Source organism: Meles meles, chromosome 3 (genome assembly GCF_922984935.1).
Source record: "Meles meles chromosome 3, mMelMel3.1 paternal haplotype, whole genome shotgun sequence".
Taxonomy (NCBI): domain Eukaryota; kingdom Metazoa; phylum Chordata; class Mammalia; order Carnivora; family Mustelidae; genus Meles; species Meles meles.
The window spans coordinates 112,798,784-112,819,435 of record NC_060068.1 but is presented as its reverse complement, the minus strand read 5'-3'; the positions used below and the strand labels follow the sequence as shown (position 1 = coordinate 112,819,435).

General features: G+C 49.2%; 1 protein-coding gene across 2 annotated transcripts in view; it reads left to right on the top strand.

Annotated features, from left to right (window-relative positions):
- Positions 1-1,791: 1,791 nt before the first annotated feature.
- The window catches only part of SLC22A4 (solute carrier family 22 member 4), a 45,236-nt gene continuing 26,375 nt past the window's right edge, over positions 1,792-20,652 (top strand). Inside the window, exons 1-3 of one of the 2 annotated variants that reach the window (XM_046000453.1) lie at positions 1,792-2,780; positions 17,473-17,576; positions 18,950-19,104. In XM_046000453.1, coding sequence (XP_045856409.1) covers positions 2,388-2,780; positions 17,473-17,576; positions 18,950-19,104 — 652 coding nt within the window. In that variant the 5' untranslated portion in view covers positions 1,792-2,387. The remainder of the gene's footprint in view (positions 2,781-17,472; positions 17,577-18,949; positions 19,105-20,652) is intronic. The other variant, XM_046000455.1, reaches the window with a different exon arrangement.

The window sequence follows — 20,652 nt, the reverse complement described above, 5'->3', positions numbered from 1 at the left end:
ATTACTGACCCAGGTTCCAATAACCTGCTCAGTTACACAGTCTTTGCTGGTCTTACTTTCTTCCCTGTTCATTCTTCCTAGCCCCTCACTTCCTTTTCCCGGGATCACTACTGGAAATTAGCTATCTCCACATAAATTTTTTTTTAAAGATTTTATTTATTTATTTGACAGAGAGAGAGATCACAAGTAGGTAGAGAGGCAGGCAGAGAGAGGAGGAAGCAGGCTCCCTGCTGAGCAGAGACCCCGATGCGGGGCTCGATCCCAGGACCCTGAGATCATGACCTGAGCCAAAGGCAGCGGCTTAATCCACTGAGCCACCCAGGCGCCCCTCTCCACATAAATTTTTACCTCAGACTTTGCTTTTCTCTTGGGGGAAAAGGGAAGGATGAAATTCAAGGTAAGTAAGACAATGATGACATAATTATTGTTTAAAGGAAACTTTTAAAAAAGATTTCTTTATTTATTTGTGCAGGGGAGTGGGCAGGGCAGGAGGAGAGAGAATCCCAAAGCAAACTCCGCACTGAGTGTGAAGCTCTCCGGGGATGGGGGAGTGTCTCGTGCAATCCCAACACCCTGAGATCATTACCTGAGCTAAAATCAAGAGTTGTGTATCCAACCAACTGTGGCACTCAGGTGCCCCAAGGATACTTTTTAAAGTAAAGAGATGTGCTATTAATAATTTCACACGACTAACAGGCATAAATCAGACCTGTCCTGGCACAGAAGGACATATGGTCTTTTTCCTTTTTTTTTTTTTTTTTTTTTTTTTTGACAGAGAGAGACACAGCAAGAGAGGGAGCACAGGCAGGGGGAGTGGAAGAGGGAGAAGCAGGCATCCCCTCCCCTCCCCACCCTCCAACCCCTCCCCACCATCAGCCGAGCCTGATGGGGTCTGGATCGCAGGACCCTGGGATCATGACCCCAGACGCTTAAGGACTGAGCCACCCAGGCACCCCAGACATATGGTCTTATCACAGAAAAGAAAACAGGCTCCAAGGGAGTGAAAAGCCAGCTTAAGTGGAGGTGTCAGACTGCAAGCTATAAAAACAGAGGCAGAAACGTCCCTCAGTCTCCTAACCCGGGCCTGGAGAAGCAAACACCCTTGTACACAATCTCCAAACACCTGCCAATCTCATCTGATTGCCTCATGGACTGCAGGACCCAGAGCACAGTCTCTGGCTAGCTCACGCAATAGTCGAGGGCCCTAAGCCTGGGCACTGAGCAATGTGTGGTCCCTGCTCTGGTTTCCCTGCCAGATCTAGCCAAACTGGACCTTCTCCTCCCCGCCACCCACCCCCCCTTCCCAGAGTGGGGGTAGTGCCTTTTGCAACCCAGAGGCCTTCCAGTCCAAGAAAACTCTGGCAGTCAGCCCCAGTAAAGAACCTTGGGGCATGGGGACAATGAAGAGATCCAAATCAGACCCCAGAAGTGGTGAGAGGAGAGCCACTGTGACTGTGCTCTAACGGCCAGGATCCGTGTGCAAGTCCTCTGTAGAGGCCCGGGCGGGATCATGGGACTACCCGGTGGCCCCTGCCCTCACCTCCCTCCGTCAGAGCCTGTCACTGACACCGAGTGACCTTGCTCATCCCTTCCGGGCTCTGGGCTTGTTTCCCCCTTTTCTAAAGGTGAGGCTCCGGGCTACCCGGAAGACGCTTTCCCGAGAGGCGCCGCATGGGTGACAGCCCAGCCCTCCGACGGTGGGGAGTGAGCGCCCTGGCGCCCGGCGCCTGGCGCCGGGCACCTGAGCCGCGTGCGTGCCAGCGCAGAGGTCGCACTCCCGTCACCCCTGCGCCTGCAGAGGCTTCCCAGGAGCACCGACTCCACGGACTTGCCCGCCCGCGCTCCGCCGGAGGCCCCCTGAACTCGGACTTCGGATTGGAAGGGCCAGAGAGAGATCCCTGTCCCGGGCGAGGACTGGGGCGACGCTCTCCTCTGTGGGACCCAATACCGCGGCTTGGGGCTGGGAGCTCAGTATTTGGGGTCGCGGGCGACGCGGGGTGCGCGGGAACCGAGTTTCCATTGCCTCAGGCAGGCTACACCCCGGCCGGGTCAGGCTCGGCACAGGGGTCGCGGGGGCAGAGGGGCGGAGCACGAGGCGAAGCCGGCGGGGAGCCCCACCCCGGCAGCGCGGGCTCCCTCCCCTCCCCTGCGGGGTTGGGGGTGTGGTCCCGAGAGCCTACGGTGGCTTCCAGCTTTGCGCCTCGCTCCCAGGAGCTTTCGAACGCCCGCAGCCTGTTTCCCCGGGACGTTTACCCGGCCGTGCGCCCCAGTCTCCCGCAGGCTGTCTGGCCGCCGGGAATCCTCCCGGGAAGCCCTCGACCGCGCGACTCTGTCCGGGGGCCGCTCTCAGCACCCCTTGTTGCAGGCGCGGAGCCGCGGTGGGCAGCATGCGGGACTACGACGAGGTGACCACCTTCCTGGGCGAGTGGGGGCCCTTCCAGCGCCTCATCTTCTTCCTGCTCAGCGCCAGCATCATCCCCAACGGCTTCAATGGAATGTCTGTCGTGTTCCTGGCCGCCGCCCCGGAGCACCGCTGCCGGGTGCCGGACACCGCCAATCTGAGCGGCGCTTGGCGCAACCACAGTATCCCGCTGCGGCTGCTGGACGGCCGCGAGGTGCCTCACAGCTGCCGGCGCTACCGGCTGGCGGCGATCGCCAACTTCTCGGCGCTCGGGCTGGAGCCGGGGCGCGATGTGGACCTGGAGCAGCTGGAGCAGGAGAGCTGCGTGGATGGCTGGGAGTTCAGCCAGGACATCTACCAGTCCACCATCGTGACCGAGGTGGGTATGTGAATGACCCTCCATCTGCTTCAGACCCCTGGAGACTCCCTGGCAGTCCCTGGGTGAGCGTTCCCCGCTTTCCATCAAACCTGAGTGGCTGGAGAGCAACCTGGGTGACCCGTCTAACATATGTGGGCCACCCACAAAAGCAGGACTTCTGTGAGGCTTATTCATGATGGGTTGGAGGAGATGGCGCAGGGACTGTTGTCACCAACTGTCTTTTCCTTTAAGAGTTTCACAACAGAGGAGATTGTTTCCCAAGAGGCCTGTCCTGAACTGCTCAGATGTACAGTCCCTGTCAAGTTCCTGCTCCCCACATGAGGATCTCTGCTGAGCCCAAGTGCAGACACAAAGAGCCTTGCTGACAGGTGTGCGATAGGCAGGTCTGACCTGTTCTCTGGCCACAGACATCTTCAAGCAGCAGGGAGTCTACTGCCATCCACCTTTTGGTGAGGCTTGAGGTCCTGTCTTGGGGCTCCAATTTCTTTGAAAAGGAGCAGAGGCCCTCCTGATGGTAACTAGGTTCAGGGGACCATAGGAGCCATAAACCCAGCCCCAATGTACTGATAAGCAGACCGACTCACTCAGACCCCTTTGAGCATAAGATCCAGTGGTGGACAGGGGTTTCAGATTATGCCATTAGCCCCTTGGGATCCTAAGTGGTTTGGTGGCAAGTTTTCTAACTTTCAGGAGTCAGGCTACACAAACACTTCCTCCCCTATACCTCTTGCTTTGCATCTGGTGAGGGCCATGAGATGCTGGGTCCATCTGAGGAGGGTATACCTAAACTAGTTTCCTGCTTTTCCTTATCAGGAAGGTAGAATTTTCCCAGTTTCTTTTCCCCCCACTCTATGTTCCTCCCAAGAAAAACCTGAGTGTGGTCACTCTTAGCCCTTATTTCTCTTCCCAGTGTGGCAATTGTCAGATACCACAACTGTCCTTGTGCGGGCATCAGGCTGTAGACATCTGGGGTTTGGGGCCTGCTCTCAAAGCTCAGATGCCCATGGGGCACACTGCCACGTTATAGAGGGGGGCTAACTTCCACCCTGATTGCTAATTGAGTTCTGGAGCCTGAATTCAAATTCTTACTGGCTTGCTGTGTGACCTGGGACAGTATATATTACCCTCTCTGTAGGGATAACAGGGTGAGGAAATACTCCAAGAAGAAGAGATAAAATTTGACCTGAATCTGGAAATATGAGTAGACCTTGTCCAAGCAAAGAACATGGCAGATTCTGTGGATGGAATTCCCATTGATCCAGGTAGCTGGAGTTCAGGGAATGGCAGATGTGGCTAGAAATGCCTGCAGAAATCATTTCACAGTGGGCATTGCAGGAACGTTGAGGAATTGATTTTACTCTGAGGAGAGTGAGGAAATAAGGAAATAATAAGGGTTCTAAGCAAGGGGTAACATGGCCATAGTTGGCAGAGGCTTACTCTAGTTGCTATGAAAAACAAGACCAGTGAGGAATCTGCAGGAGTTTCCTTGGCAAGAGCCTGGTGGCCAGCTAGGATTGGTGACTATATAGTCCATAGGACATGTGAAAAGTGGGCTCAGCCTCTGGACCCCCTCTGGATCCCCCCAGCATTGGCACCACAGCTACCTTGGGCTGTGAATTGACCCTGATTCTCTGGTGTTGATCCCCTAGCAGGGACTTCTAGTGTGTGCCCATCCTTTGCCCACAGCCTGTTCCTGGGGCATCTAAGATTGGGGCAACTCCCTCCAACTCAATTCCTGGAAGTCTCACCGGAGCTTGAACTGGAGCTAGCCCTGGTAGCCACAGCACCCCCCGACAACTGGTTTGACCTGTCTCTTTTCCCTTCCTTGCTGGTGTCATTCACATCAGGGTGAAGAGTGGGGTAGCTGTTGGCCTCCAAGGTCGTAGCTCTCCCTGTTGTGCTCTGCTCATAGCATCCTGTGAGCACCTCTGGGGCCGCATATCATCACATGTTCACACTAATGCAAAATGGTTTGCTTTTTTCAGCAGCCTTTCCCTTCTTTGCTTCCTTTTTGGGTTGTGGGGTAAAATAAGAGACAAATGGGTCCTGCTGTTTGGGAGGAAGAAGGGGAGAAGCACCAGGGTAAGTAGGGGGAGGCGGCTTTCCCCAGAGAGATGGTGGCCCAGGGAGAAGTTCTGGAGTCGGACTGGAGGGCCAGTTCTGACCCCACCCCTAGCCTCTTGGCTCACCTCAGCAGGTTACATCACTGCTAAAAGCCTCAGTTTCCTTAACTGTAAGAGAGGGTCCAAGTGTATGAAAATAGGCTCAACATGACTAATCATGAAGGAAATGTAAGTAAAAAACACAATGAGATGTCACCTCACATCCATTAGGATGGCTCCTATCAAAAAATACAGAAAATAACAAGTGTTGGCAAAGGATGTAGAGAAATGGGACCCCCTGTGCACTACTGGTAGGAGTGTAAAAAGGTGTAGTCACTGTGAAAAACAGTATGGCGGTTCCTCAAGAATTTAGAAGAAGAATTCCATTGAATCCAGTAATATCACTTCTGGGCATAGATACACAAGAATTCAAAGCAAAGTCTCAAAGAAATATTTGTACGTTTATGTTCATAGCAACATTATACACGACAGCCGAAAGGTAAAATCATGCCAGATGTCCATCAATGGATTAATAGATAAAGAAAATGTGGAATATAGATATAATGGAATATTATTCAGCCTTAGAAAGGAGGGAAATTCTGACATATGCTAAAATACAGATGAACTTTGAGGACATTATGCTAAGTGAAATAAGCCAGTAACAAAAAGACAAAAACTGTGTGATTTCACTTACATGAAATAACAAGAGTAGTCAAACTCATAGAAACAGAAAGAAGTAGTTACTAGGGGCAGGGGGGAATGGGAGTTACATAGGTCAATGGTACAGAGTTTAGATTTGCAAGATGAAGAGTTCTGGAGATTGAATAACAATATGGATATATTTAACTCTACTGAACTGTATACTTAAAAACCATTAAGATAGTAAATATTGTGTTATGTTGTTTGGATGGGGTTTTTGTTTTTTTTTTTACAATTTTTAAAAATGAGGATCATAAGTGTGCATAGCTTCTTTGAGTAGTTGGGAGGACTCGGTGAGGCCATGCTACAGTCCCCGGCACCAGCAAATGGGCAGCATCCGCCAGTGGGTGAGAGAGGTAGGGCAGGACCCCGTTACCTCTGGCTATACACATGGGCATTGTGGGAGCTGTGCTAAGGTCAAGTTGCAGCCAGTATCACGGGTTATGGGACTTGCTGCAGGCTGAGCCCCTTTCTCCCTGAGGAAGTTCCAGGACCCACAGAATAAGACATAGTTCCAACCCCACACTGACTTGGCCAGTGCCCATGGGAGAAGTGGCCCTAGTTCAACCATAGGTTCAAGCCCAGGGGCCCTGAACAGGTTCTCTGTGTCCCACCTGGCACGATACAGGTAGAGGGACTGTTATCAAATTGTTTCTGCTTTACACCTCCGTGCAGGATCTCCCAGTGGACATACTCTTTGGGATAGCTGAACCAACACCTGACCCCCACAGGGATGGCAAGTTCAGCCAGGAACCCAAGGATGGCATGTTCTGCTATGGAAATGCCTTTCATAGAATGCCAGGAGGCAGGAGTCTGGTGTTTGAGCTGGGACTTGCTTGAGTGCATCTATCTGTCTGTGTGTGTGTATGTGCATAAGGTGGTTTCCTTCCTCAGAGGTTGTTTGTGAATACCAATTTACTATTCTTGTGTAGTCACTGAGAATTACATTTTTAAAAACTTCATTTTGATTTCATTTTTGACAGAGAAAAGTTGTAAAAATCGTACAGAGAATTCATATATACCTTTCAACCAACTTCCCTTAGTGTTAATAATTTACATAACCACAATTCATATATCAAAATCAGGAAATCAGTGTTGGTTGAAGTACAATTAACCAAACTACAGACAGTATTTGAATTTCACTGGTTTTTCTAGTAATGTTCTTTTTCTGTGTTTGGATCCAAGCCAGAAGCCCATGTTGTATTTAGTTGACATGTCTCCTTAGTCTCCTCCAGTCTGTGACAGGGCCCCAGTCTTGCCTTATCTTTCATGATGTTAACAATTTTTATGAGTCTATCAGTTATTTTGATGAATGTCCCCTGGCGTGGATTTGCATGATTTCTCTCATGATAAGATTGAGCTCATATACTATTTGGTCAGAATATGTAGAAGCCATATGTCCTCAGGGCATCATACCGGTGGGTGTATGGTGTCAATATAGCTTGTTTGTCTGTTTCTAAGATTTTATTTATTTATTTGTCAGAGAGAGCACAAGCAGGAGAAGTGGCACACAGAGGGAGAAGCAGTTTCCCTGCTGAGCAAGGAGCCTGTTATGGGACTCGATCCCAGCACCCTGGGATCACGACCTGAGCTGAAGGCAGCCGCTTAGCCAACTGAGCCACCAAGGTATCCCTTGGTACAGTTTGTTAATGGCAATGTCAACCTTGGTCACTTGGTTAAGTTGGTGTCTGCTGGGTTTCTCCACCCTAAAGTCACTATTTTCCCTCTTCATAATTGATAAATATCCTGGGGGAGAGAATTTGAGACTCTACAGGTATCCTGTTTTTCCTTAAACATTTACCCACTGGTTTTAGCAACCATCTGAGGACCTTCACAGAAACAAGTAGCAGGTGGTGTTTGCCTAGTGGTGATTTTGCATCTCCCACGTTCCTTCTACATTCCTTCCAATTTATTAATTGGAATTCTTCTCTGCATAAGAGATTCCCTCTCACTCCCACTTATTTATTTACACAATTATTACTTTATATAAGTACAGACTCATGCACACTTATTTGATTCCATGAGTCACCATCTAATACTATTCTTATTTATTTTGTTGTTCCAGCTGGTCTATCTTGACCCAAGTTATTTTTTACTTCAAGGATAGAGACAGTAAGAATCCAAGGAAAGGTCCTTCTTCTGTCTCTGGAGTCAGAGCTGGAGGAACCTGTATCTTCCCTTGCAGGGTGGAGTGCCAGACACCTCTTAGCTATGTTGTCTGCAGGCTGGCAGCAATGGGAGCAGGGACTGGTGAGATCTGGCTCCATGGATTGGGACTGAAACTTCTGGTGAGACAGGAAGGGACCTCAAGCATCCCCAGTCTGTCTGATATGGAGTCCTTGTTGCTGAGACCTACTACTGCAGTGGCGAGACCAGTCTCAAGAGTGTGGCTTTCCATATAGCCCTTCGGTGCCACAGACCCCAAAAAGAAAGGGACTTCATGTGAGAAAACTCAAAGGCCTCTTGCCCTAAGACTGAAGGAACAGAGAGGGCAGCAAATGTCCTGCTCTCTAGGGGACCTAGATTTATCAGAAGGGCCACAGGACAAGCAGTAGGGGTGAGCCTGGCTGGTGGCATGGGCTCTCCTTCTCCTCAAACATGCCCACTTTTCTCTTGGAACATCATTAGGTAGACCTGACCCCCTTCAGTCCATAGGTGGGGAAAATGAGGCACTCACTTCTGAGCTGAGTACTGCTTCCCCTCAGCCCCATGCTCCAGAGGCCCCATGAAAGCCTTTTTGTTAAGGACCAGCTTTCTGTGACAGGTTCCTAGTGGCGTGAGGCAGGCATATTGCTTCATCACATGGACTTCTGTCCTCTGCAGCAGGTGGCTGCCTCCTTTAGGAGCTCCTGGTGGGTACACCCTTGAGCTTGATACAGCCTTCAGCAAAGGGTCTGGACCTCTAGAGGCCTTGTGCCGTCTTTCCTGGGACCTGGGGTCAGAGCATGGACAGAGCAGGACACAATGATTCTCCACCCATAGCCCAAAGGTATGAGGTAGGAACAAAGGGGCCTCCTCTGTTATCAGGGCACTTATGGGAGGCATTGGGAGTAGCAAAGGAGGGATGATGAGACAGATCAAGGCCGGTATCTAGTTGGCCACTGCATGGGACTGCATATCAAAGCTCCCAGGGATGTGAATCCTCTGAGGCCTGGGTGGGCTCTGGCAAAGGTAAACACTTTGAGTAATAGGCAGGCTTAGACTGTATTCTGGCTGTCAGGCCTACAAGCTACCAGAAATACTGCTGGCTGGCATGGGGACTGGCCCCTCAGCTGTCAGGACAGCCTGAATATTAACCACATTCATTCTCAGACTTAGCTCTCTGTCCGATTCCAAAGGGGAGAAGGTGTCAGGCCTCCACCCAGCCAATAGAAGCAAGGTTTTCAGAAAGGTCTTCTAGAAAACAAGTAAAGGACACTCAAGGGTTTTCCCTAGCTCTGGTATAAATGTACTTCCCTGTTTGTTTATCATCTGCATCACCCCGAACCGTTTGCTTGTTGCCTCCCAGCTGTGTTCCTCTGACAAAGGCCACCAGGATCTGCGTGTGCTTTTGTCTGGAGGCTACTTCACCCACATCTCCTGCCAAGTTTCTGGGGAAACAGACTTTGTCCACCCCTCCTGATGAGCAGCAGAAGCCTCACACAGAGTGCAAGAGGTAGAATGGTGTACTGACCAAAACAAAGCTTTGGCAGGGTGGGTCAGAGGAGCTGCGGGTGCCTCAGGCCTCTGCATGGACAGGAATTTGTGGCAGGCTAAATTCAGTTCATGTTCAAGGCTAGCACAGGGCTGCTGTCTTATCCAAAAGCTTGGTCTAGTTTTAAGCATGCCTCTGGAGCACAAAAGAAAAGCAAGGATCCCCATTTGGAGTATAGTGACAGTGGAGAGAGAATGGAGGCTCTTGGGAAAGGCTTGAGCCATACGTCCCAGCAGTGGGCACAAATAGCCCAAGTCCGGAGGCTTTTGCCATGTATTTGCAGGACTGGAGGGCAGATTCACAGCAGCACCTTCCGGAATTTCCTCTCCATGCCCTTTATTTATGTTCCCAGAGCAGAGCTTGGAGACCTGTGGCAGATCCAGCACCGGGATGCAAGGGGGAGAGCCCCGTCTCTGACTGCCGCTTCTCCTTCCCTCAGGTCCCTTCGCTCCCATCCTCACCATCCCACTCAAACCCTCTGGGTCTTTTGCTTTGGTTCTGCCTCCAGTGACCACAGAGCTCTCCACCGAGTCCTCCCCACCTAGGCTGCTTTTTCTTTATCTCTAATCTGAGAAGAAAGGATACGAAAACATTTTAAGGTTTAACTCACCTCGATCCCGTGAGCTCTGAGCAGTAGAGACTGGATTCCTGGTGAGTATAACCAATAGAATCTCTTGGTTCAGCTTGTCCCAGATTGTTTGTAAGGGAGATGTTCCACCCAGGAGAGACAATCCGATAAGACAGAGGATACCACCCTCATCCAGGATCCAAGCCATAAAGCAGGGTGTCTCCCGAGGGCTACTTTGCCTACCACCAGCTCTGGAGCAAGGGTTCAGAGATTTTATCCAGGGGGACATGTAGTCCATAAGAACAGAGAAGCTGTCCCCACAGGAAATAATTCCATTTGAAAGAGGTTGAAGAAGAAAAAAAACTAATCTATACAGCTCAGAAACTCAATGAATTTCAAGTAAAAGAAACAAAGAGTTCCACACACAGACACTTTATGGTAAAACTGCTGAGAGCCAAAGACAAAGGGAAAGATTCAAAAGCAGCAAGAAAAATATGACTTGTCACGTACAAGGGAACCCTAATAAGTTTTACATTTGACTTCTCATCGGAAACAATGGAGGCCAAAAGGCAGTGGAATAATGTATTCAAAATGCTGAAAGATAAAAAGATGTCAACCAAGAATCTTATTTCTAGCAAAATTATCTTTCACAAATGAAGTAAAGACCTTCCCAGATACAAAAACAAACAAAAAATATGGGGAGAAATTTTGATAGTCGTGCTGTCTTATAAGAAATACTTAAAGAAGTTCTTCAGGAGTTAAGTTTTTGTTGTCGTTGTTGTTTTGTTTTTTAAAGATTTTATTTATTTATTTGACAGAGAGAGAGATCACAAGTACGGACAGAGGCAGGCAGAGAGAGACAGGGAAGCAAGCTCCCCGCTGAGCAGAGAGCCCGATGTGGAGCTCCATCCCAGGACCTAAGACCATGACCTGAGCCAAAGGCAGAGGCTTTAACCCACTGAGCCACCCAGGCACCCTAGGAGTTAAGTTTTTTTTTTTTTTTAATGCACAACTTAAGCTCTGAAAACTAACAAACATCTTTGAAAGAAATTAAAGCAGGGATGCCTGGGTGGCTCAGTCAGTTAAGCATTTGCCTTCCACTCAGGTCATGATCTCAGGGTCCTGGGATTGAGTCCCACATTGGGCTCCTTGCTCAGTGGGGAGCCTGCCTCTCCCTCTGCCTGCTGTTCTCTTTGCTTGTGCTTGCTCTCTCTCTCTCTCTCTCTCTCTGACAAATAAATAAGTAAAATCTTAAAAAGAAAAAAGAAATTAAAGGAGACCTAAATAAATGGAAAGACATGTCATGTTCTGTTCATGAAGCAGAAGGCATAATATTGTTAAGATGGCAGCACTCCTCAATTTGATCTATAAGTTGAACAAAAAGGTGTTCAGAATCATTAGTTGTTAGGCAAATGAAAATTGAAACCACAATGAGATACTTCTTAACACCTGCTGGGATGGTTAAAATTAAAATGACATACAATAAGAAATATCGGTAGTAAAATGGAGAATTGAAACCCTCACTTAGTGCTGTTGGGATTATAAAACAGTGCAGCCACTTTACTGTTTAGAAAACAGGGAGTTTCTCAAAATTTAGCAGTTCCACTCCTACAGATATACCCAAGAAAAATGAAAACATATATCCATGCAAAATCTTGTATGCAAAAGTTCATAGCATCATTATGCATAAGAGCTGAAAAGTAGAAACAACCCCATTGTCTAGCAACTGATGACTAGTTAAGTAAGATGTGGTATACCCATACAATGGTATATTATTCAACCATAAAAAGCAAAGAAGCAGTGATACATTGCTAAAACAAGATGAATGAACCTTGAAAATATTATGCCAAATGAAAGAAATCAGTTACAAAATACTACATATTGTATATGTTCCGCTTCTATTAAATGTCCAGAATAGGCAAATCCTTAGAGACGGCAAGTATGCTAGTGGTTGCCAGGGGGAAGAGAGTGGGGAGGGACTGCTAATGGGTGTGGGGTTTCTTTCAGAGGTACGGAAAATGTTCTAAAATTAGATAGTGCTGATGGTTGCACAACTCCTTGAATATACTGAAAACCACTGAATTGTACACATTACAAGAACGAATTTTATGGCATGTAAACTCTATTTCAATGAAGCTATTATAAACAGAAAGAATAAAAATGCCAGGTTCCCTTCCCCATTTGCCCCCCTGCCCGCCCTACCACCACAGTGGCCAGGAAATGTCTTGCTTGGTCACAACAAAGTTATGAAAAAGAGTGGGCGTGTGTTCTATTATTAACTACTCCCTCGTGTTGCCCTGGAAAGAAAAAAAAGTGTAAGATGGCACAATAGAAATTTATTTTTCGTTCTTAAATGGACTATTGCTAGCTTTTCCTTCACAGTCATCTTTGAGATTGGTATCCATTTATAAAAGGAGTTAACACTTTGTGTCAAAAGTTTTTTCAGTCTTTAGTCATTGACCAGGAAGTTATTATTTCTAAGAATTACTGTTTCCTAGTCAGGTTTAAGTGTAACCTGCTTCACTTACTTATTCATGCTGTTTATTCTAAGTCACGGTTTTGCTGTGAGGACAAAGGCAATAGCTCTGTGGAAAGGGAACTACCATTTCATGATGACTGAAATGTGTCAGACGCTGTGTTAAACACTCCACTTATATTTCCTATCCTGTGCTCACAACCCCAGGAGGGGGTATTTTTTTTTTTTCAAGATTTTATTTATGTATTTATTTGACAGAGAGAGAGAGAGCATAAGCAGGGGGAGTGGCAGGCAGAGAGAGAGGGTGAGGGAGAAGCAGGCTCCCCACGGAGTAGGGATTCCCGATGTGGGGCTCAATCCCAGGACCCTAGGGTCATGACCTGAGCCACTGAGCCACCAAGGCGCCCCACCCAGGAGGGAGTATAATTGTCCTGTCTCTGAAGATGAAAAAGGAGGCCAATCCAGGTGAATGAGTGCCTAAATTCACACAACCAGAAAGAAAGTGCCAGGGCCCAAAAGAACCTATGCTCTTCGTTCAGCATCACCTTCTGGAGTTCTCAGTTCTACAGAGATCACAGGGATGATTTATCGTTATGGTCCTTCGATGTCTTTGGTAAAGGCTAAAACCGCAGGACTGGTTAGTTGGAGAGTTCAGGGTTGAGGGTGATTTCCAAAGAACAGTGTGTGATACCTCGCATTTCCCAAACTCATTTTCCATTACCCCAATCGTTCAGCATTCAGCACTCATGCATCAACAATTTGTGAAGAATCCAACACATGCCTAGCCTTGTGCAAGCATTAGTTATTGAAAATGAGTTTAGGTTTTAGAATTCTGTCCATGTAGAGGAGGATGAGGAGGGGGTGCCTCTTTTCCTGTCTAGCCAGAGAGCAAGGGCACAGTGGCCCAGAACAAAGCCTGCCCCACCCAGGACAGCCAGGCTCATGCATGTACATATGCACACCTGATCTGTCCCGTAAAGTATGCTTGACCTTGAGCTTTGTGGAGGTAGCAACCATGTCTGTTTTGTGCCCCACACAGAGTCTGGCCCAGAGCAGGTGCTCAATGACAGGTGAATAAATAAGCGATTCGTTTTATCATCCACTAGAACTTGGTCTAGTTGTTTCATTTCCTCATTTGCAAAATAGGGATAAAGAGAGTACCCATTTCACATGGCGACCTTGAGACCCCATGAAATAATACAAGGCACACAGTGAGCACCCAACATACACTAGTTATCATTTCTGTTATTACTGCTAAGCAGCATGAGAGGCACACTCTTCAATGCTGAGAGTGACCTCCTGTCTTCTAGTACCTTGTGACCTGCGTTTTTGTTTCTTAAAGCAAAGCTGAAGGCCAGATGGCCCTTGTGAAATTTTGGTAGCACAAAGAGCTTTCTCTGCTGTGTTATGGAATTGTTGGTCTAATACCCTGAGGATAAAACAGACACAGTAACCCTAGGAAGGCATATCCAGTGCCCTACCCTGCAGAGCTTGGGGCCAGTGAGTTCCCACAATCCACTCTCTGTCCTCTGTGTGTGTGTGTGTGTGTGTGTGTGTGGGTGGGTGGGTGGTGGGGGAGGGATTATGTTTTAGAAATGTTGGCGCTTGGCCTGAAAGCACAGCTCCAGAGCCGTGCCAGTCAGCTCCTCCCCAGACTGTCCACCACGAGTCTCTGAGCAGATCACATGTATGCGTTTGTGTGTACATGTGTGTATGCATATATGCAGAGACCCAAGGGACAGCTCTGTCTTATTTAGGAAAAGACTGTCTTCCACTGGGTCTAACACTGTCATTGTTAGCCCCAGGGACTTCTCTGGGCTCTGGCTAGTGGGGACCCCAAGACACACCCCTCAAATCCCAAGGGGCTGGTCACAGGTAGGGCCTGGCCTTCACTAGAATAACCCCATGGAGAAAAGGGCCCTTTTTCAGGCTGGCAGCTGATTTACCAGACTCCAGTCCCATGAGTTACAGCTGGAATTTGTATGCCAAGCCTGTGTCCTATTCCCGTCCTTCGCAGCTTTCCAACAAGATTCTTTGGGCACAGTAACTCCTCAAGAGACAGCCCAACCTTGGAACCAACCATTAGTAGCCATGACATCAGCTGCCTTCCTCTGCTGGGTATGAGCAGGATTTCCAAAATCCAACAGCACCCACCTGAGAGAGGTGGCTGCACATGCCTATCTCCTGTACCACATGATGCCCTTTTCAGGGAGGAAGAGGGACCTAGGGCCATGGCTGCATAGGGTCCAGTAGGAGAGCGATGGGGAGCTGGCCCATATCTCATTCTTCCCAGCACCCCACTTCAGAATTTGCCTTACTCCATTCCCACTCTATTCTCCACTACAGGGGCATCTTTATGGGCGTGCAAGCCGTGCAGTCACACAGGCCCTCACACTTGGTTGTAATGCTCTGCTACTGATGTCTTGAAATTCATCATGATTTTTGAGCAAGGGGCCTTACACTTTCACATGGCAGTGGGCCTGCAAATTAAGTAACCAGTCCCGCTCATTACCCACGCCATGTAATCCCTGCTTCCCCATCTGACAATCTTCTTTCCTTCCTGTCTTCAAGTCTTATTTATCCTACCCTAAGGCAAAATCCTGACAGAATAAATATTCAAAAAACTCACAAAGGAAAACACATTCTCTTTGGAAGAGCTTTTCTGCTTGACTGCAGATAGAATGGTGACAGTGGATAATAGACACATGGATACCGCGACCACTCATGAGATTTTCTCAGCTCTGCCCAGTGCTAAAGGCTGTGGTAAACGTTCTTCACCCCAGTCCTAGCATCTTCCTTGTAGTGGATAGTATTTAATAAGTTCATTTGTCTGTCCTTTGGAGTTCTTGCTCAAAGCATAACATGGGTAAAGATTGAGTTCTGAGGCCTGAGTTGGTACCTAGCAAGCCTACATACTTGCTCTGACATCAGACCAATACTAGTCTCAGAGCCTGAGTTTACTCTTTTTTTTTTTTTAAGTTATCTGCTTATTTGAGAGAGAGAGAGAGAGAGAGAGAGAGAGCGTGAGTGCGTGGGGAGGAGCAGAGGGATTGAGAGAGAGAGAGAGAGAGAATCCCCAAGCAGGCTCCATGCCCAGCGCAGAGCCTGATGCAGGGCTCTATCCCACAACCCTGAGATCATGACCTGAGCCAAAATGAAGAGTCCAATGCTCAACCAACTGGGCCACCCAGGTGCCCGAGCCTGTTTACTCCACTACAAAACAGGCAAAAAAACACATTATGAGACTTTGGAGTCTCAGTCCCTAATCTGTCTGGGGCAGATTCTAAGCTCTTTTCTGACACTTCGGCCGGTGACTTTTTGGAAGGGTGTGGCCATTACTTTAGGTGCATGTCCTACCTATGCCTTCTGACCCATGGTGCAGCATGAATCCGGGCATACAGTTTTGGAGGGTTTGTGCCCTTTCCCCCGAAGCCCATTAGGAACCTCAGTTGAAGCAACCATACTCCGGGCATGGTCTCAGATGAGTCCTCTGGTTGTGCCTGAGGATTAGAGTCAAGTGCCTGGCCCGCTGTATTTTTCCCCTGCAGAGCTGTGCTTAGGCCTTCTGCCTCGAGCCAGCATTGTGAGTGCCAGGAGAGGCGGCCTCATGAATCTTGTTATTGTCTTTAGGACCCGGGTGTTCTCAAGGACATTATCCTCAACATCATGGCATGACCTCTTAGTGGAAGGAAGTATACAGGGGGAGACTTCTCTCAGGTCTGAGTACTTAGAAAAACTAGCTTTTGCAGAATGAGCTTAACACTTTGCATAAAATGGGGATCATGTGAGCTGAACGGCTAGAATCCTCGGAGCCTGGCAAGCAGGCAGGCCCCTGGGCAGGATAACTGGTTGTCAGTCTTACCCTTGGCTTATTTATTTTGCAGTCCCTCCTCCCCTGTGCTGCTTGCCCTCATTTCTTAACGTTTTGTTTTACACTTTCCTCTGGTCTGTGTCCTTCTAAACACCTCTCTCTGCTACAGAGTGAAGTGTGATATAAACATGCGAATGCATTTTTGAATCTATTATTTCAGGGGAGATGTGAGGATTAAGAACTGAATTGCTTCACGAATGTCAGGAAAGCTGCACCATCACCGAGGGCAGGTGGGACTGGGCAGGAGGAAGGGGCTTTTTCCACTAGACGGAATCATCTTGCTACATACAGCAATCTCCTGATCCACAGCCCCCAGAATATTTGTTGGTACCTGTGTGTATGTATGTATGTATGTATGTGTATGTCTATGTATGTATATATGTATGGATATGGATAGATAAAATATAATGAAATATATATATACAGAGAGAGCGAGCTCACTGAACACACTTGGAAATGTTTGCAGGCTCCCTTGAGATTCTGCTGACTTGGCTTAACTGAAGAGCTGAGAACTGAAGTTTGTGTTGAAGCCCTCATTTTACAGATCCACCAGCAGGGACTTATTAGGACTACAACAGCCCACAGGTCCTGGGGAACGGAAGGAACCACCCTTCTAGGAAGGCTGGGTGGGAAGGAGTGTGGAGGAGTGTCGGGGGAGATAAAGAGCCCTGGAGAGGTGTAGCTACCCACCCTGACCCCCACCACCCAGTGGGCCCTGAAGTCAGGTCCCAGGCTTGGCCTGTGGTATGAATGGAGCAGGGAGGAGAGGGTTTTCTACAGGAGTCAGCTCAGAAGATATTATCACAGACCACTTGCCCTTTTCACCAAGGCAGAGGAAACTTCTAAGCCAGGACCAAGCGACCAGGCCTTCTGCCCTGCCCCTGGGGAGTTTCCAACACCTTCCCTCCAGGCTCGGATGCCTTCTGAGGCAGAAATACTACCTTGCTTCACACTGCTTCACAGCTCAGGGGTCAGCAGTCACAGCCATGGCCTCGCTAGCTTCTCGATATGGGAGGCAAGCAGAGAGCTGAGGTATCGCTCTCCCTTACCCTCAGAAGAGGAAGGTGGGTCCCAGGGAGGACAGTGCCTTGCCCCAGTAAGTGGCAGAGTGAGGCATCAAGGCCGGGGCTGTGAGGTCTCTGCTCTCAGCACAAAGTCAAGAGCCTGTCACAGGGAGGAGAGAGCCCGTTCTAGCCGGCCATGTGAATACTCCCTCAGTTCTGGGCTGGGGCTGGACTGGCTGGAGGGCTGGGCTCACACTTCATGTTGTCTTCCCTGGCAGTGGAGTCTAGTGTGTGAAGATGATTGGAAGACACCCCTCACCTCCTCTCTGTTCTTCGTGGGCGTGCTCCTTGGTTCCTTCGTATCGGGGCAGCTATCTGACAGGTAAGGAGCCTGGGAGGGAGGAAAGGTGCAATAGGGCCCCTTGTCAATTCACTGCCTATCTTGGGGTTGAAATGGATTAACGGCATTTCTCCCCAGAGAAAGAGAAGGCCCCAACAACAAGTCAGTAAAAGGAAGAGCCATGACGTCTCATGGTTTCCGGTCTCTCCGTCCCTTGCTTGAACCTCTTTTGTTCATTTTTCCAAGACTCGTCCTGCCAGGGCTTTGGCCAACGGTCAGGAGAAGGCAACGGCCCCACTGCAAGCCAGTCCTTTTTGCACCAAACCTCTCCAATAAATACAGTGCTGCCATCACCACTGCCTCCCCATCCCACCCCTAACTTTTAGATCACAGGGGATCTGTCCATTACAGAGTAAGGGCCAGACAGTGGGTACCCACATTGCTGCTGGGGGTCAGGCCCCTGGCAGGGCCCCAAGGCCGCAGAGCTGACCCATGCTGGTTGTCGGCCTCCTGGAATGCAGAGTCTAGAGGAGACAGCTCCAGGAGAAGTGCCCTGCTGGCCCCTGAATGTTCTAAGGGCACCAGAGCAGGAAGATGGGAGTGCAAAATAGCAGTGTTGGGAAGGCTTCCTGGAAGACTGCCTGTCCCTCCTCCTGTTACAAAGTCCCAAGGGAATGCAAACCCAGCAGCCTGAGACCTGATTTTGGAAAATGAGGTAGGAGACTGTTCTGCTCACAGCTGTGTTCCATTCTACCCACTGGTCACTATCTGAAAGTGAAATGAAGACTCAGGCCAACTCCCATGTCATGGGTACGGTGTAGAGCTGCACTCCCTGTAGAGTGTACATGTGGTTGTACATTAGACTCACCTGGGTAAACTGTTTAAATCCCAATACCCAAACGGCATCCCAGAAAATGAGGATCTCGGGGGAGGGGTGCTGGCGCCAGCATTTTTTGGCACCAGGGAATTTTAAGCGCAGCTAAGATTGAATCCTACTGCCGTAGAGGGGATCCTCATTCTGGATGGACAGAATTCCCATATTGCTGATATTAGATGTCTCTGCAATCTGTACTTACCCATTTTCTAGAATGGGGTGGCAGCTTCTACCTGTGGTTTGCTCTGAGGACCAGATTTCTATGGGGACCTTGCATGAGCTGGTTTGTGCTTTCAAGATACGGGGCCTCTATAGAAGTTTTAGAATCTCTAAAGGCACCTCCTGGGCAGATGGATGCCCGAGACATCACCAGGGAAGAGCTCAGGAGGATGAGACAAGGAGAAAAGTCTGTCACAGCCCTGAAAACAAACAGAATAAAATGAACAAAGCCTGCTGCAATGTGTGACTCGGGGCCTGCCACGTGCCCGGAGTTACAGCTGCTGTGGGCTGCGTGTGCCACGTGCTGTGCTATGTTCTACAGGTTTGGCAGGAAGAGCATCCTCTTCGCAACCATGGCTGTGCAGACTGGCTTCAGCTTCCTGCAGATTTTCTCCATCAACTGGGAGATGTTTACTGTGTTATTTGTCATCGTCGGCATGGGCCAGATCTCCAACTATGTGGTGGCCTTCATTCTAGGTAGGAATGTTCTCAGACCCTCAGAGCTTCTCCTTCCAACCCTCTGAGAGGCCCAGAAAGAGGGGAGCCCCTGAAGAGGGCCTAGGGAGCACCTTAACTCGTGGGCTGTGTTTTTACAACAGGATCGGCCTTGGATATACATGTGTTGGGCAGGGGGCTGTGGTCTCAGGATCTTTGATCTGGTCACAGGCATGGCAGGCGCTCACAGGGAGCCTGCTCTGTGCTGCCCCTGAAATGTGGTGGTGAAGAGAAGCTGGAGCTGACCGGAACCACCCACACAATAACGGAGACACATTTCAGGAGCACGGGGCTTGGGAAAGACACAAAGTTGGGGTGCTGGGGGAGGAACCACCTAGAGAAGTCTTTGATCTGAGTTGTGAAATCCTGGAACTTCTGCCTGGGCCAGGGCAAAAGTGTTTCTGACAGCTGTGCACAGCCCATGGAGGGACTTAGAGCAGCTGGTGTGGCTGGTACACAGGCGGAGGAGGCAGGTGTGGACAGAAGTTCAGAGCCAGGTCTGCCATCACCAGGCAGGGCTAGTCTCCCCCGGAGTCACCGGGCACCCCAGAGCCCATCAGCTGTGTGCAGGACACGTGTTCTGTGGATAGGAGTCCTGTCTCCTCACTGTAGCCTTGCTTCTGGAGTGTAAGGCAGCATGAAGGGGACGCACAAGCTCAAGGACATGAGGAGGCCTCCGGGGCCCTCACCAGAGCTTCCTGGGAGAAAGTGAGGTGAGCTCCAAGCGGCCTGGCCAGGGTCAGCCATAGGAGCCAGTGTCCCCCGACATACTGTCTGTGCCGACCTGCTCTCTGACCAGCTGGGGGGGGGGGGGGATGAGGGCCACCTCTGGGACAGCAGACACCCATTCCCATAATCTCTTGTGTGATGGTATACCCCTGTTGGCTCAGTGGTGGCCCAGTTTGTCCCTACTGTCACAGTGTAATTATTAATAATGTCCTTTTATTGTCAGTCTAACAATTCTTCCTGTCTCAAAAGTCTAAATCTGTTAAGATAGATTCTGATTGCTTTTAGGATTCTGAAGGACTCATTAGCTTTGGAGATGCTGTGTCCTCTTAGTTGAGGAGGTGTATACTCTCCGCGAGGTTGCCAAGACGGGATTGCTCACATTCCGCTCCTGTAATCATTTGTGAAGAGCTCGTTGCCACAGCCAAGGTGTCTGAACGGCGGGGGTAGGGGGAAGGGAGAGCATGCTGAAACCACATGGGCCCAGCAGCTAGCACCCTCTCTAGCAGGCCCCAGCAGGAAGGGGGCCTCTCTCCTCCCTGCGGGGAAGGAGGGGAACCAGATGTTCTTAACGAAGGTCCTTTGTGAGGACGACACAGAGCTTCGGGCCAGTGGCACTAGAAACGAGGGATTAGAGGAATTTGGGATGGAAACTCTGAGTTCCTCATGCCTGATGGCCCTGAGGACACAGGGCTCTTGAGTAAAGCCTATTTGTTCTCATGGGCAAAGTCTCCAGGACTCCATCTTCCTAAATAAATCCAAATTTATTTTGCACAGTTAACTGCCTTCCTGTCTTGACCGATC